The sequence below is a fragment of the Cyanistes caeruleus genome, chromosome 10, assembly GCF_971803275.1.
Source record: "Cyanistes caeruleus chromosome 10, bCyaCae1.hap1.1, whole genome shotgun sequence".
Lineage (NCBI taxonomy): Eukaryota > Metazoa > Chordata > Aves > Passeriformes > Paridae > Cyanistes > Cyanistes caeruleus.
Window position 1 is genome coordinate 4,261,995 of NC_141710.1, and position 12,517 is coordinate 4,274,511.

A 12,517-nucleotide genomic window follows, 5' to 3' on the forward strand; every position below is an offset into this window, starting at 1 on the left:
TGGTTTTGCGTGCCCACCTCACCCCACAGCACTGTGCAGCTCTGGGACGTGACTCTACTGGCAGAGTGAGCTGTTCTTCCCGGCAGGAACGTGGAGAGCAGGAGGGGAGATCTCAGTATTGATCCAAGTGTGTGACTGAACCTCCCCCCTCCTGCACTCCTGTGCTGATTCAGGTCCCAGATTGAGAGGTGGAGCTGCTTTCAGTCTCTCCCAGGAATGGCTGCAGGGTTGGCATTTCAGATACAGCAATGATGTCACTTGTGTTACAGTGGTGTCACATATTAGTTTGTTTTTAAAACCCACAGAAACATCCTGGCAGCTTTCCTGTTTTACCCTAGACCAAGGGATATGGTCTTGGGATATAAGTTCAAGAGTGTGCTCTAACTCCAAACCCTGAAACTCACAGACAGGCTTTGTCCCTCAGGGAGCATGCTAGAAAGCAGGAATGCTGCACCCCATGGCTGAAAACCTGGGAAAAGAAGACTTTGTAGCATGCATTTTCTTCCAGAAGATCTGCCTGCCAGAGCAGGCTGTGGCACAGGGATGTTGGCCCTTTTGGCCACAGAGGAAGATGGGTGGGACACACTGAGCTCTGCAAAGAGTTGACAGAGTTTCACTTCCCTTTGTGTTTGTGAGTGAATTACTCACTTCTCTGAAGCAGGGTGGCAGCAGAAAGGGAATTTGTGAGGCTGCAGATGGGAGTATTTTTTTGGTCACAATTTGCATTCCTGAATGATGTCACAGCAGTGACTTGTCCAAACCTTCTCCTTCTGGTGACTTACAGCCACCAGCCTTAAGAGTTTTAGGCTAAAAACCGACAGACAGGAGGTTTAGATTTGATATTAGGAAGAAATTCTTCCCTCCTGGCACAGGTTGCCCAGAGAAGCTGTGGCTGCCCCATCCCTGGAAATGTTCCAGGCCAGGTTGGATGGGGCTTGGAGCAGCCTGGGACAGTGGAAGGTGTCCCTGTCTATGGCAGGGGTGGAACAAGATGGCCTTTAATGTCCCTTCCCACCCAAACCATTCCATGATTCCATGATAAAAAACTTTTGTTAACATGCTGGAGTACCTGTCTCAGAGTGGTTTATTGCTTTCAGAGGTTTATCTTATTGTACAGTACAAAAAAAAGTCAATTTATCCACACATTTGGCAATCCTGTGGGAAAAGCTTGGGCAGCTCCATCAGGTCTAACTCCAGCCAAAGTCCAAACTAGATGAAAGCAACCTGGCTGTGGGACTTTCCAGCCCTTGAGGAGATCTAGGAGGAATCCCAGCATGGTTTGGGTTGGAAGAGACATTAAAGCCCATCCAGTCCCACCCCCTGCCGTGGGCAGGGACACCTCCCACTATCCCAAGTTGCTCCAAGCCCCATCCAACCTGGCCTGGAACAATTCCAGGGGATGGGGCAGCCACAACCACTCTTGGCAAAAAAATCAAAGGCCTTTTCTTTGGGTGCTGGCTTCTCCTGCAGATGCCATCCTCTAGAGCAACTGGACAGTCTCAGATCATAAGGGAGTGGATGCACTTGGCTTCCAGTTGCTCAGAAATACGAGATTCTGCTGCTTCAGCATCCAACACATCCTGCTGCATGCTGTGCTCTGGAGACCAAGTGATCCAGACGCTCTCCTGCTCTCCCAGGAGATGGTTTGGCTTGGTTTGGTGGTGAATCCCAGGAGCCCTCAAACCCTGGTCTGGGAACACGGGCAGTGATGGAGCCTGGCCACAGCGGGGGGAGCAGGGAGGAAATGAGATCCCCTCTGCAGCTTTCCCTCTCCAGCCGCTTCCTCCTCATTTACAGCCGAGGAGGAAGAGCAGTGACCGCCGATGGAGCTGCCTCTGGGAAGGGAACCGAGTGGAGCCTCAGCCCCAGCATGGGCTCTGGCAAGGGGCTGTGGCCAAACCACTGACCAGCTCCTCTCTTCCCACCCTGTGCTCTCAGGAACATTGGTTTGCTTCCCACTGAATCATATTCCTGCTTTTCTTCTGAGTCCCAGAGAGGAAATGGGCACCTTTGAACACTGATGTAGGATCTTCTATGAAGTTCTTGCTGTGAGGCTCATGATTGGTGTTTAAATCCTTGATCAAATGTCCCCCAAGCCCACAGACAAAATTTTCCCAATTGTTTTTGCTGCAGTTTGCCTGGATCCCTATAGGCTTGTTGCATGTTGTCAGTCTGGGGGATTATTGCCTCCCCCCTCCTCCCTGATCTGCCCTGGTGTTGGCAGCCAGTGTGATGCTGCAAGGGTGGCTGAGGAAGCCCAGGGCTCTGCTCACAACAGCCCAGAATTAATCCTGACTTCAAAGAAGTCTTCTTTGAACCCTGCTTTCCATCTGAAAACCTGGCAAGAGCTAGGAGATTCCTGACAGCTGGAAATATATTGAAGAAATCCTTGGCTGTAAGGGAGGTGAGGCCCTGGCACAGGGTGCCCAGAGAAGCTGTGACTGCCCTGGCCCTGGAAGTGTTCCAGGCCAGGTTGGATGGGGCTTGGACCAACCTGGGCTAGTGGAAGCTGTCCCTGCCCATGGTAGGGGGTGTAATGGAGTCATCCCAGAGGAGGGATCCCAGACACACAAGTCACTGCAAAAGCAGAGCCTGCAGCTTTACTGACAGATGCAAGAGCTGGCATGCGCCTTTCCTTGCACCCAGGTAAAGCAGCAGGAAGGTGTTTTGGCCACAGCTTGGGGGAAAAGATGGTTTTGAGGCTGATTTTAAATCCTTGATTTTTGTCCCTTGGTTTCCCCTGCAGGAGCTGCCCTAAGGGGAGCTGTGCTTCCTGCAGAGCTCCAGCCCTGCTGCAGCGCTGGGGCTCTCTGAGCCCTCGCTCCTGTACAGCAGAGCACCATCCTGGGATGGGGCACATCCCTAGCTACCCCCTGGGCTTAAACTGAGGGGATTCCCATTGGGAAATTCAGCCAGATGAAACTCCAGAGCTCGTTTGAACTTCAGGCATCGACCTGTCTATTTTAGCTTTTCCCTTTTGCCCATGGAGCAAATTCTTATTTCTTTTTCTGTTCATAGTTCCTCTTAAATTATAGGCAACTACTACTGTTGGCAGCTCCTGAGATACAGGAGACCTCAGCTTTCCTTGTTTTATCCAGAGCAGGTGATTAAATAAATTAAATTAATGATGCTTTGAGCCATCATCCCTTGCAGAACCATTTTTTATATTCTCACCAGTTCTCCATCCCTGTGGGAGTCAAGGAAGCCCATGGAGAAATATTTCCGTTTCCCTTTTCCTCCACTCACCTGCTGCTGTGTGAACCATGAGTGACCCTTCTGGTGCTTCCACTTGGGAATAAATCGCATTTCCTGCAGGAAAACACATGTTCAGTGATGGGGTTGCTGTTCCCTGTTGCAATTTCCCCTTTCCCAAGGGTCCTGTGCTGGGTGAATTCCAGGAGAAACTGGGAGCCTGCCCGCTTATCACAGCTTTGCTCTTGGGTTGTGTTTGGCAGTTTGAAGGTTGTTAAGGGTAAAAGATTGGAGGAGGAGGAGATGGGAGGAACGGAAGAAGCTCACTGGGTGTAAAACCGTAAGGGGATTCCCAGTCCTCTCCTACAGCTGCAGGAATTGCAGCTGCATGTTTGGACATGGCTCCAAGCAGCTGAATCTCCTTTAGTTTAACCCACCTGTGCCACTGAGCTGCATTGGAACTTCCTGAAGAGCTGATCAGAGGAGTAGCTCCCAGCACCTCAATCCCTGTCCCTTTGCTGCACTGATACTAAAAAACAAATTACCCCCTCTCAAAGCACACATCAAATCCTTTCTGAGAGGACTGGGTGGGGGTGTGAGGGAAGGAAAAGGAGGTGACCAAGCAGCAGCTTCAGGACTTTTTGAGAACCATCCGGCTGCAGGATGTGGGGAAGGTGTGAAGAGCAGCAGCGCTGTTGCCGATGCCCCAGTGCAGAGCAGAGGGGTCAGCCCTGGAGTGGGGCTGCTTTCCATGGACAGCGGGGTGGGGGAGACCTGGATGGGCCCTGCAGGAGCTGTGCCAGCCCATGCTGCTGCTGGGGAGAGGGGTTACACTGCCCTGGCTTTGGGGATGGGCTGGGCACAAAGCAGGGGATGAAGCAGGTTATTTCCTCTCCCAGTTCCAGCTGGGCTGCAGGAGGCAGCTGCTTTGACCACCAGGACATCACCTTGGTATTGGCACCACGAAAAGGAATCTCATGAGCTCTCCCAGCAGCCTCCAGAGAGCAGAGTGTGGTCACAGCTGAGGATGCCCAAGTTTTGCAGCTCTGCCAGCTCCAGCGGCTCCAAGCACCAGGTGAGGGGTTTGAGTGTGGGCTTGTGGCAGGGTTTGGGATGAGGAGTTTGTGGTTATCAGCTGGTCTCAGCCTTTCATGTACCCTTGAGCAATGCCATGGGAATTTTGCCCTTCTGTGAGCTTCTGCCACTCCTGTTTGCTTCTCTCTTCTCCTTCTTGATTTTTATATGTCAAACTTCCTTGAAAATGGAGGAAATGAAACCACAGGGCTTTTTTGTGAGTGACATGGGAGAGGTCAGCCTCCTCACAGAGAAGAAATAAAATTTAGGGGGAAGGCAAGAAAATGATCTCCCCAGTCAATTTTGCTGGTTTCAGGAGTCTGGGGGCCACATGGTCTGGCAGGGAGGGGAGACCCTGTCTGGGATGTCCCTTGGAGGGGGTCTTGGTGTGCTGCAGTGACACAGTTCATCTCCTGACTCTGCAAATATCCCATTGGCACCATGGAACACATGGCATGTGGAACATGGACCTGCTGATCCCAGACAGGGTCCTGCTGCAGGGTTGGGTCTTTTCTCCATAGTTTTGAACCCTTCCCCAGCTAGGTACATCTGGGTGAAGTTTTCCTCCTCAGAGGCTGGATTTGCTGGGGTCTTGGGGGTGCATGAGGGGCCTGGGAAGGGGAAGACATGGGGTAGGGAGATGGAGAGCAGGGGTGGATGGGGGTGAGGAGGAAGGGGACCTCCCTGTGCACATTGCCTTGGAAATGTGGATCTTTGTTTGCTGGCAGCTGCAGGAAAAGCCATTTCTGTTGACTTTCACTCAGGAGATCCCCGTATCCGGGTGGTCCCGACTTGTGCCCTGGGTGCTGCGTTTGCTGATATCCTGAGCAGCCCCAAGACACCCAAAGGTTTGGGAGAAGGCAGGTAGGAGCATCCTGAATCCCACTTGGACAATGTGAGGGACAGGCACTGGCATCCCAAAGTTACTGGGGACTCAACACCTGGGACATGTCCAGCCTTGGCTTGGGATGCAAAAGGAAATAACAGCACCTTCTTCCTCCATGGGGCGCGCATCCCTCGGCTCCTGTTGAATCCCTGGGCTGGGCACTGGAGGCAAGAGGGGTCTGGAGGGACACAATGGGAATAGGTGCCATGCAGAGGTGGCATTTCTCCATCCTGCAGGAGTGGTGGTGTGGCTGTGCAGGGCGGAAACACCACCAGCCACCATCCCTGTGGCCTGAAACACTGAGCAGGGGTTCTGCGTAAAGGAGTCGCCACGCACGGCTTGTCCCCGGGAGCTGCATGCTCTGTACCCCTCGCTGCCTGCCTGGGCCCTGTGGTTCCTCCTTGCTGGGGAGCCGTGTGTGAGTGCATGACCCAGGCTGAGCTCAGTAAGCGAGAGCTGGGCTGCGCTCGCTGCCTCCATGTGACTGCAGTTTCCGTTGGCTCCTTCCGCAAAGGCTATATTGGTGCTCAGCGAGAGGGTGGCTGGGACCTGGCCCTGGTGGGTGGCACACGGACCCCGTGGGTGGCACACAGACCCTGCGGGTCACCCCTACCCCTGACCCCAGGACCCCTCTGAGCACAGCTGAGGGGCCGCAGCATGGACCGTGCCAAAGCCCACGCGCTGTTCCACGTGGTGAGTAACTGCTCCCTGATACCTGTGCTGGGGGAAAACACCGTGGGGGCTCCCTGTGCCAATCTGGGCATCTGTGGTGTCACCAATGCCCGTGCTCAAAGAGCTGTGGCTGTGTGGGCCCGTGCTGGGGCTGGTGTGAAGTGTGGGGAGCACCCTGGGAGCTCCCAGAGCTCTTGGATGTGGGCTCTGGTGTAGGGCTGCGGGCAAGGGTTTCCTGCTGGGGCTGCTGCCTCCTCTCCTGGCTGGGCAGGTGCTATCCCAGCAGCTCCAGGGAGCACTGCGAGGATAGAGGTGTTTCTGATGTTGGAAGAAGTGAAGAAAGGCTGAGCTGGGTGAAGGAAAGTGGGAGATTCTGCAGAGGGGATCAGGAGCCAGAGCCAAAACTGGTTTCTTTTGGGTGCAGCAAGGACCAAGGTCCCTCTCCTGCCACTGTGCCTGGGTATGAGTTGCTGCTGGACTCTGAGGACTTGAGAGGGCAAAAGGTGCCGTGTGTCAGTAGCAGCCTGGGGAAAGAGGACTATGTCTCCATCTCCCCCAGAGTAATAAATCCTCCTTTGATAAGACCCCAGCTCCACACTTTGGCTGTCCCAAGGAAGGAGACAGTTCAGGACATGCCCTGCTTGCTCTGTGCTGTGAGGCTCTGGCTACCTGGGCTGCCCAAAATAACCCTGTTTCTCCTTCATGCAGCGGCAGCTGTGAAAGTGCCGTGTGCCAAACACTGCTGCTCATTTGCCTGAGGTTCAGCATTTCCCCAGATGCAAATGCCGTCAGCTCCGGTCCCACCAGGTCAGTAATGGGGCAGCTCCTGCTGGAGAGCCTCTGCTTCCCTGGAAGGGCCCCAGCAGGGATGGCCTTGGGGGATGGTGGGGATGGGTTGCTGTCCCCTGGGGGAGTGTTTGGTGCCAAGAAGGGGCACATGAACCCTGAAGGGGGGGACACCCTGCTGGAAGGATGCAGCTCAATGGCCTTCACAACCAGCTGTGCAGCACCAACGGCGCCTTTTCCCCTTGTGCTGCCCCGTGCAGGACTGAGCTGCCACCCCCATCCCTGCTCTTTCCCTGCCTTCCAGGCTCAAACTGGGGGAGCCCCATGAGGGCTTCTGCTGGGGTGGGTGGGCTCGGGGCCCCTTTTTCCATGGACAGCTCATGGTGGCCCACCTGAGCCTTTTGGGGTGAACAGTTTGCAGCTTCTGACCTCCTCACCTCTGCCTCCCTCTCCACAGGAGTGCCACCACTGAGATGGAGGCCCTGCTCCCTGGTCTCTCTCTGCTTCTGCTCCTCCTGGCAGTGGGATGGGGAAGCGGGATGGACGCAGCCCGGGCAACATCTCCTGGGGGCTGTGAGCTTGTAAGTCCTCTCTTGTGAACCCTCACCCCTCTGAGTGCTTGGTCCTGTCTGGCAAAGCCCAGGTAACTCAGCATCTCCAGACTTTTCCATCCAAACTACTGGCTTGGAGTGGACTGGCGTGCCAAGGCTACAACCAAAGAGCCACCTCCTCCCCCCTTACTCTGCTCCCCAGACTTCTTCCTTTTCATCTCCTGCCTCCCACGGTTGTGTTAAATATTCTCCTCTTCCTTCAGGTGCAGAGCATCATGGACTGCACTGGGAGATGGCTGAGTTCCATCCCAGAAAACCTTCGAGGCGATACTGAGGAGCTGTTTCTTGATGACAACACTATCCAGGTCCTGGGAAATGCCTCTCTGCTCCTGTATCCCCAGCTCTGGCATCTCAGCTTGACCAGGAACCGGCTGGAGCTTATTGAGCCTGGTGCCTTCCTCAGCAGCCAAGGCCTGGAGGTGCTCTCCTTGACAGACAACCTGCTCTTCACCAACTACTCGCTGACAGCTGCTGCTCTTTCTGCTCTGCCGGCCTTGAGGACACTGGATCTGGCTGGAAACCAGCTCAGGGAGGACATGGTATCAATTTTAGTCTCAAACCTCTCTTCCTTGGAGTCCCTGTCTGTGGCCAGGAATGTCATCATGAGGTTGGACTCATCCATCTTCACAAACCTGACACAGCTTCTGGAGCTGAACCTGGAGAAAAACTACATCTTTGAGATTGACAATGCTTTTGAAGGGCTGCAGAGGCTGCAGAGGCTCAACATAGCTTACAACTACCTCCCGTGTCTGGTGGGGTTTGGCCTGACCCAGCTCAGGGTGCTCAATGTCAGCAACAATGTCATTGAGTGGTTTATGACCCTGCAAAGTGACGACCTCTTTGAGCTGGAGGTGCTGGACCTGTCCCACAACCACCTCCTGTTTTTCCCTGTGCTGCCCCAGCAGAGCAAGCTGCACTCCTTGCTGCTGCAGGACAACAGGATGAGCTTCTATCAGCGTCTCCCCAACGGCACCTCCCTGGCCAACGTCACTGTGCAGTTCCTGATCATTGATGGCAACTCCACCAACATCACGACGGTCAGGCTCTGGGACGAGCTCTGCCACAGCAACCTCTCCTCCCTGCACCTCCTGGACATGAGCCAGAACCAGGTCTGGGGCCTGCCAGATGATTTCCTGGCCCAGATGCCCTCCTTGACTCACCTAAAGCTCAACCAGAACTGCCTGGAGGCATTTCACCTGTCGGAGGAGGACCCCTTGGCCATGCTGACAGACCTGGACCTCAGCCAGAATCAGCTGGTGGAGCTGGGGATGAAGGTGGGCGCTGGGGACATCCTACCCAACTTGCAGCTCTTCAACCTCAGCACCAACAGGCTGCAGGCCCTTCCTCCCGGGATTTTCACCCACACCAAAAAGATCACTACTCTGGACCTCAGCCACAACCGGGTTGACCTCTGTCCCCAGCCAGGTGAGGCCGAGAGTCTCCCCTGCGTGGACATCAGGGGTGTGGAGACCTTAACCCATCTCTCCTTGGCTGGCTGTGGTCTGCAGGGGCTGAGCAGCCACCCCTTCCAGGGGACATCGCTGATGCATCTGGACCTCTCTGACAACCACCAGGTGCTGTCGGGGGACCTGGGGTGGCTGCAGGACCTTGTCCTGACACTGCAGGTGCTGTCTCTGAGGAACACCAGCCTCTCTTCCACCACTGTGGACTTCTCTGCCCTGAACAGCCTCGTGCGCTTGGACCTTTCCGGGAATTCCTTGGCTGTGTTCCCCAGCTCACTGGGTACCCTGAGGCTGCGCAGCCTGGACCTGCGGGACAACTGCCTCCCGGCGCTGCCGCCGGACTTGGCACAGGTACCGCTGGGGAGGAGCCTGCGGGAGCTCTACGTCAGCCGAAACCCCTACAACTGCTGCATGCTGGGCTGGTGGGACGCCCTGCAGCAGGTGGAGGGGCTGCGTGTCCCCGACGGGCAGGAGGTGACCTGCAGCCACGGCTCCCACGCGCTGAGCCCCGGCGCGCTGCCCGAGCCCGTCCTGCAGAGCTGCCGATGGCAGACGGCCGACCTGGTGCTGCTCTACCTGGTGCTGGCTCTGCCCACCTGCCTGACGCTCCTGGTGGCCTTTGTTGTCATCTTCCTCATGCTCAAGGAGAAGCTGCTGAAAATGGTGAAAACCCGGTGTGGGGTGTCCAGCCCTTACTAATGGCTGAGGAAGGGCTCAGGAATAGCCAGTAACAGCAGGTGCTCAGGAGTACAGGTGATAACCCCTCCGAGGTGGTCAGGATGGAAACCTGATGGATGCAGGACAGGAGGTGCAGGGAGAGCTGCCATTCCTGCCCTAATGGTACCCAAAGGATGTGGGCCATGTTTGGTGATGTAGCGCTGGGAATCCACAAGGAACATGTCTTCAGCAGAAACCTTCAGCTGGTGTTGGTGAGAGCTGAGTGGACACGACATCAAACATTCATTGGCTGAAAGGACAGGTTGCCCAGAAAATCTGTGGATGCCCCATCTGTGGAAGTGCTCAGGGCCAGGTTGGAGTGAGCTAGAAGTGGTCTGATCTAGAGGAAGGTGTCCCTGCCCATGGCTATTGCTGTAACCAGATGGGTTTTTAAGGTCCCTTCCAACCCAGACCATTCTGGGATTCTGTGACAGTTTTCTCCAGCACTGCTTTCCCCCTCCCTCACTCCTTCCAGCAGTTCCTTTTATTTATTCCCACCTGTAGCCAATTCAAAATGTCCTCCAGATCTGCAACCAGCCTCCACAAAGTGTTCCAGGCTGGAAGAAATATCACCTGGGCGCTGCGGAGAAGGGTCTCTGTAGCTACAGCTTTCCACACTGCTCTTGCTGGCACTGCCAAACATGCAGGCAGCCCTGATCACGCACCATATGCACGTGCTGATAAAGACAGGCGCTGGGTAGGGCTGAAAGACACGTTTTGGGGTGTTGTTTCTTCACTAAGTCACAGACTGGGTTAGAAAAGTCCATTAAAAACAGCCCAAGTTACTAATGGGAAATACCGATTGAAAAGCAGGAGGGTAAATTATATCCCTCAGCGATGTTTTATCATGGATTTATATTTCTCCAGTGACTGCTGGATTAAATATACAAAGGAAATGAAGAGAAATCCTTCCTCCTTGTTGTGCAAGCCCTGCTCCTGCGGGCGGTCGCTCCAGCAGTGCCCGGGGGTTTCCTTCACCCAGCTCCTCACAGCACACCCTGGCTCTCCCAGAGCAGCAAGCACTACCTGGGGAAGTTCTGCTCTGTTCCGCGGGCATCACTGAGGGGAAAGGAGAAGTGATGGTGGTTTGTGATAACCCAAAAGCCTTTCTGAGAACTGGAGTGGCTTTATTCCTGGGCACTGTTGGGATTTTTCTAGTGAAACATGTTTAATGGGAATGGGGTACAGGGGAGCGTGCAGCAGTGTTGGAGTGGGAATTCAGGGGACTTGTCCTTGCCCAGGTGTGGGTGGGCTCAGTGATGTGGGGTGTGCCAGGGGGCTCAAGCCCAGTGGAGTTGTCCTGAGAGGTGCTGGAGGGAGATACCTGAGGCTGGCCTGAAGCTGGGAGGATTTTCCTGGGAGGTTTTCCTGGGAGACTGCCAGGGATGGTGCAGGCAGGGGGAGCCAAAGCTGGCTGCAGGACAAGCCCCTCCCAGGCACAGGTGTGGGACTAGGGTCACGGGGGGAGACTGGTGTGGCTGGTGACCGTGCAAGGCTGGAAAAATGGATGAGTGGGACCCTGCTAGACAACCCAGCAGCTCCACTGGGGCTGAGTGCAGTAAAGGCTCTGGAAACCCAGCTGTCAGATCTGGCTCAGAAATGACAGCTTTCTGCCCCAATTTTAGACTGAAAAAGCCAGAACCAAAGCAGGCCCCTACTGGGGAATCCCTCAGCCTCTTTCAATCCTTCTTTTGCCCGTAAGCTGCACCCTGGGGGACAGCAGTGACCTATAAATACATCCCTGTGCCATCCCCCAGCTGTGTTCCGGTGTCTCCTCGCTGGCAGGGTGAGCGGCTGCCCCTGTGAGCTCCCCTCTCCCTGGGGCTGGGTTCAGAGAGGGATGGGTGTCCTTCCCCATCTCCACAGCCAATGCTGCTGCTCCATCCAGTGTGGGATGTGTGGTGCAGCCATGGGAGAACACATAGGGAGGAACCTGGGCACCTCGCACTGCCCAGGGCATGGATAAAAAGGGGGTGTTCTTAATTGTATGGAGCTGATGAGGATACTCAACATTCCCTCATCACAGTGCCTGGAAAGCTGTGGCTCACCTGGAGCTCTGGTATGAATGGGATGTCCTTACAAAGCTGCTCTCACCGTCATGGTGATCAGGGAAGGTCCTTGGTCACTGGAGAGCCCAAGGGTCCCACCCAGCTTCAGTAATGGCCAAAAGGTAATCCCAGAGAGAACAGGGCAGTTTCCTGCTGGGAAAACCATGGAATGAATGTTCTTTGGAGCACAGTTCTAGAACAAGAGCGTGGCTGGAAGAAGTCAGCACGGACTGCCGAGGCTGTTATGCCTGCCCAACCTGCTTTCCTCTCGGGATAAAATGGATGGATCTGAAGGCAAGGGGAGAGTGGTGGATTCTGTCTGCCTCGGCAAGGCTTTGTCCCACAACATTCTTCATAGAAGTGCAGATGTCACAGTCTGGATGGGAGGGCAGCCAGGCAGGTCAGGAGCAGTGGGAGTGAAGTGCAGAGGGCTGTGGTTATTAGGATGTGCTCTACCAGGAGGCTGCTGAGGGGACTGTTTTGGGATCTGTCCCATTTCATGTCTATACACATTATCTAAAGCTGGCTGTAAAATGCCTTCCTGTCAAGTTCACAGAGGATCCCAAACTGGGAAGACCAGTACAGCTGCATGCTGAAGGTCTGGGGTGGGCTGGAAGAACAAGCCAGCAGGAACCTCATGACCCAGGCATTCATTTGGCCTCACGTAGCCCTCATTGGAGAAGAGACTATGACCAGGGCTGGGCACAGGCCATGTCTTCTGAGCCTGGCCAGGATAAAGCTGGGGGCAGGCTGTGAGTGGAGGAGAGGTTCCCAGGTGCTCTCTCCCTCCCAAGTGGGAGATCTTTCTGTGTTGTTACATTGCAATTGTTGAGGTGAGACCTGTGCCAGACTCCTGCACGCCCTTTCTGGTCCTGGGAGAGCTGAGTCAGTCCTTACATATTTTTTAATCTTGGCAAGTGAGGCCTCAGCTTTCATTTCTCTCCTGACTGAAGACCCTCTTGGCCAAGCGTGAGCTCCCTCATCCTCTCTAGTGAGGGCAAAGCACTGTGGTGTAACTGACACTTGCTCCATGTTTTTCACAGCAGCAACTCTCATTTTGGGGTGTAG

At 54.9% G+C, this 12,517-nt stretch overlaps 1 protein-coding gene across 7 annotated transcripts; it reads left to right on the forward strand.

Moving 5' to 3' along the window:
- Positions 1-1,726: 1,726 nt before the first annotated feature.
- On the forward strand, positions 1,727-10,307 carry NRROS (negative regulator of reactive oxygen species). Of its 7 annotated transcripts, XM_086843209.1 has the most exons (6): positions 3,851-3,916; positions 4,092-4,267; positions 5,031-5,130; positions 6,533-6,631; positions 7,068-7,191; positions 7,425-10,307. In XM_086843209.1, exons 5-6 carry the CDS (start codon positions 7,084-7,086, stop codon positions 9,381-9,383), a joined length of 2,067 nt encoding a protein of 688 aa, XP_086699335.1. In that variant the 5' UTR covers positions 3,851-3,916; positions 4,092-4,267; positions 5,031-5,130; positions 6,533-6,631; positions 7,068-7,083; the 3' UTR covers positions 9,384-10,307. The 7 variants fall into 7 exon arrangements, with proteins under 7 accessions (XP_086699331.1, XP_086699333.1, XP_086699332.1 ...); XM_086843207.1 differs by lacking the exon at positions 5,031-5,130 and having other exon boundaries at positions 3,647-3,866; XM_086843206.1 differs by lacking the exon at positions 5,031-5,130 and having other exon boundaries at positions 3,746-3,916.
- Positions 10,308-12,517: the final 2,210 nt, after the last annotated feature.

What these genes read in the sequence shown, in the direction of transcription:
- NRROS (XM_086843205.1), top strand. Translation starts at nt 7,084, where the DNA reads ATGGAGGCCCTGCTCCCTGGTCTCTCTCTGCTTCTGCTCCTCCTGGCA. An exon ending in CTCCTGGGGGCTGTGAGCTT is followed by an intron (nt 7,192 to 7,424) that starts GTAAGTCCTCTC and finishes CTCTTCCTTCAG; the next exon opens with GTGCAGAGCATCATGGACTG.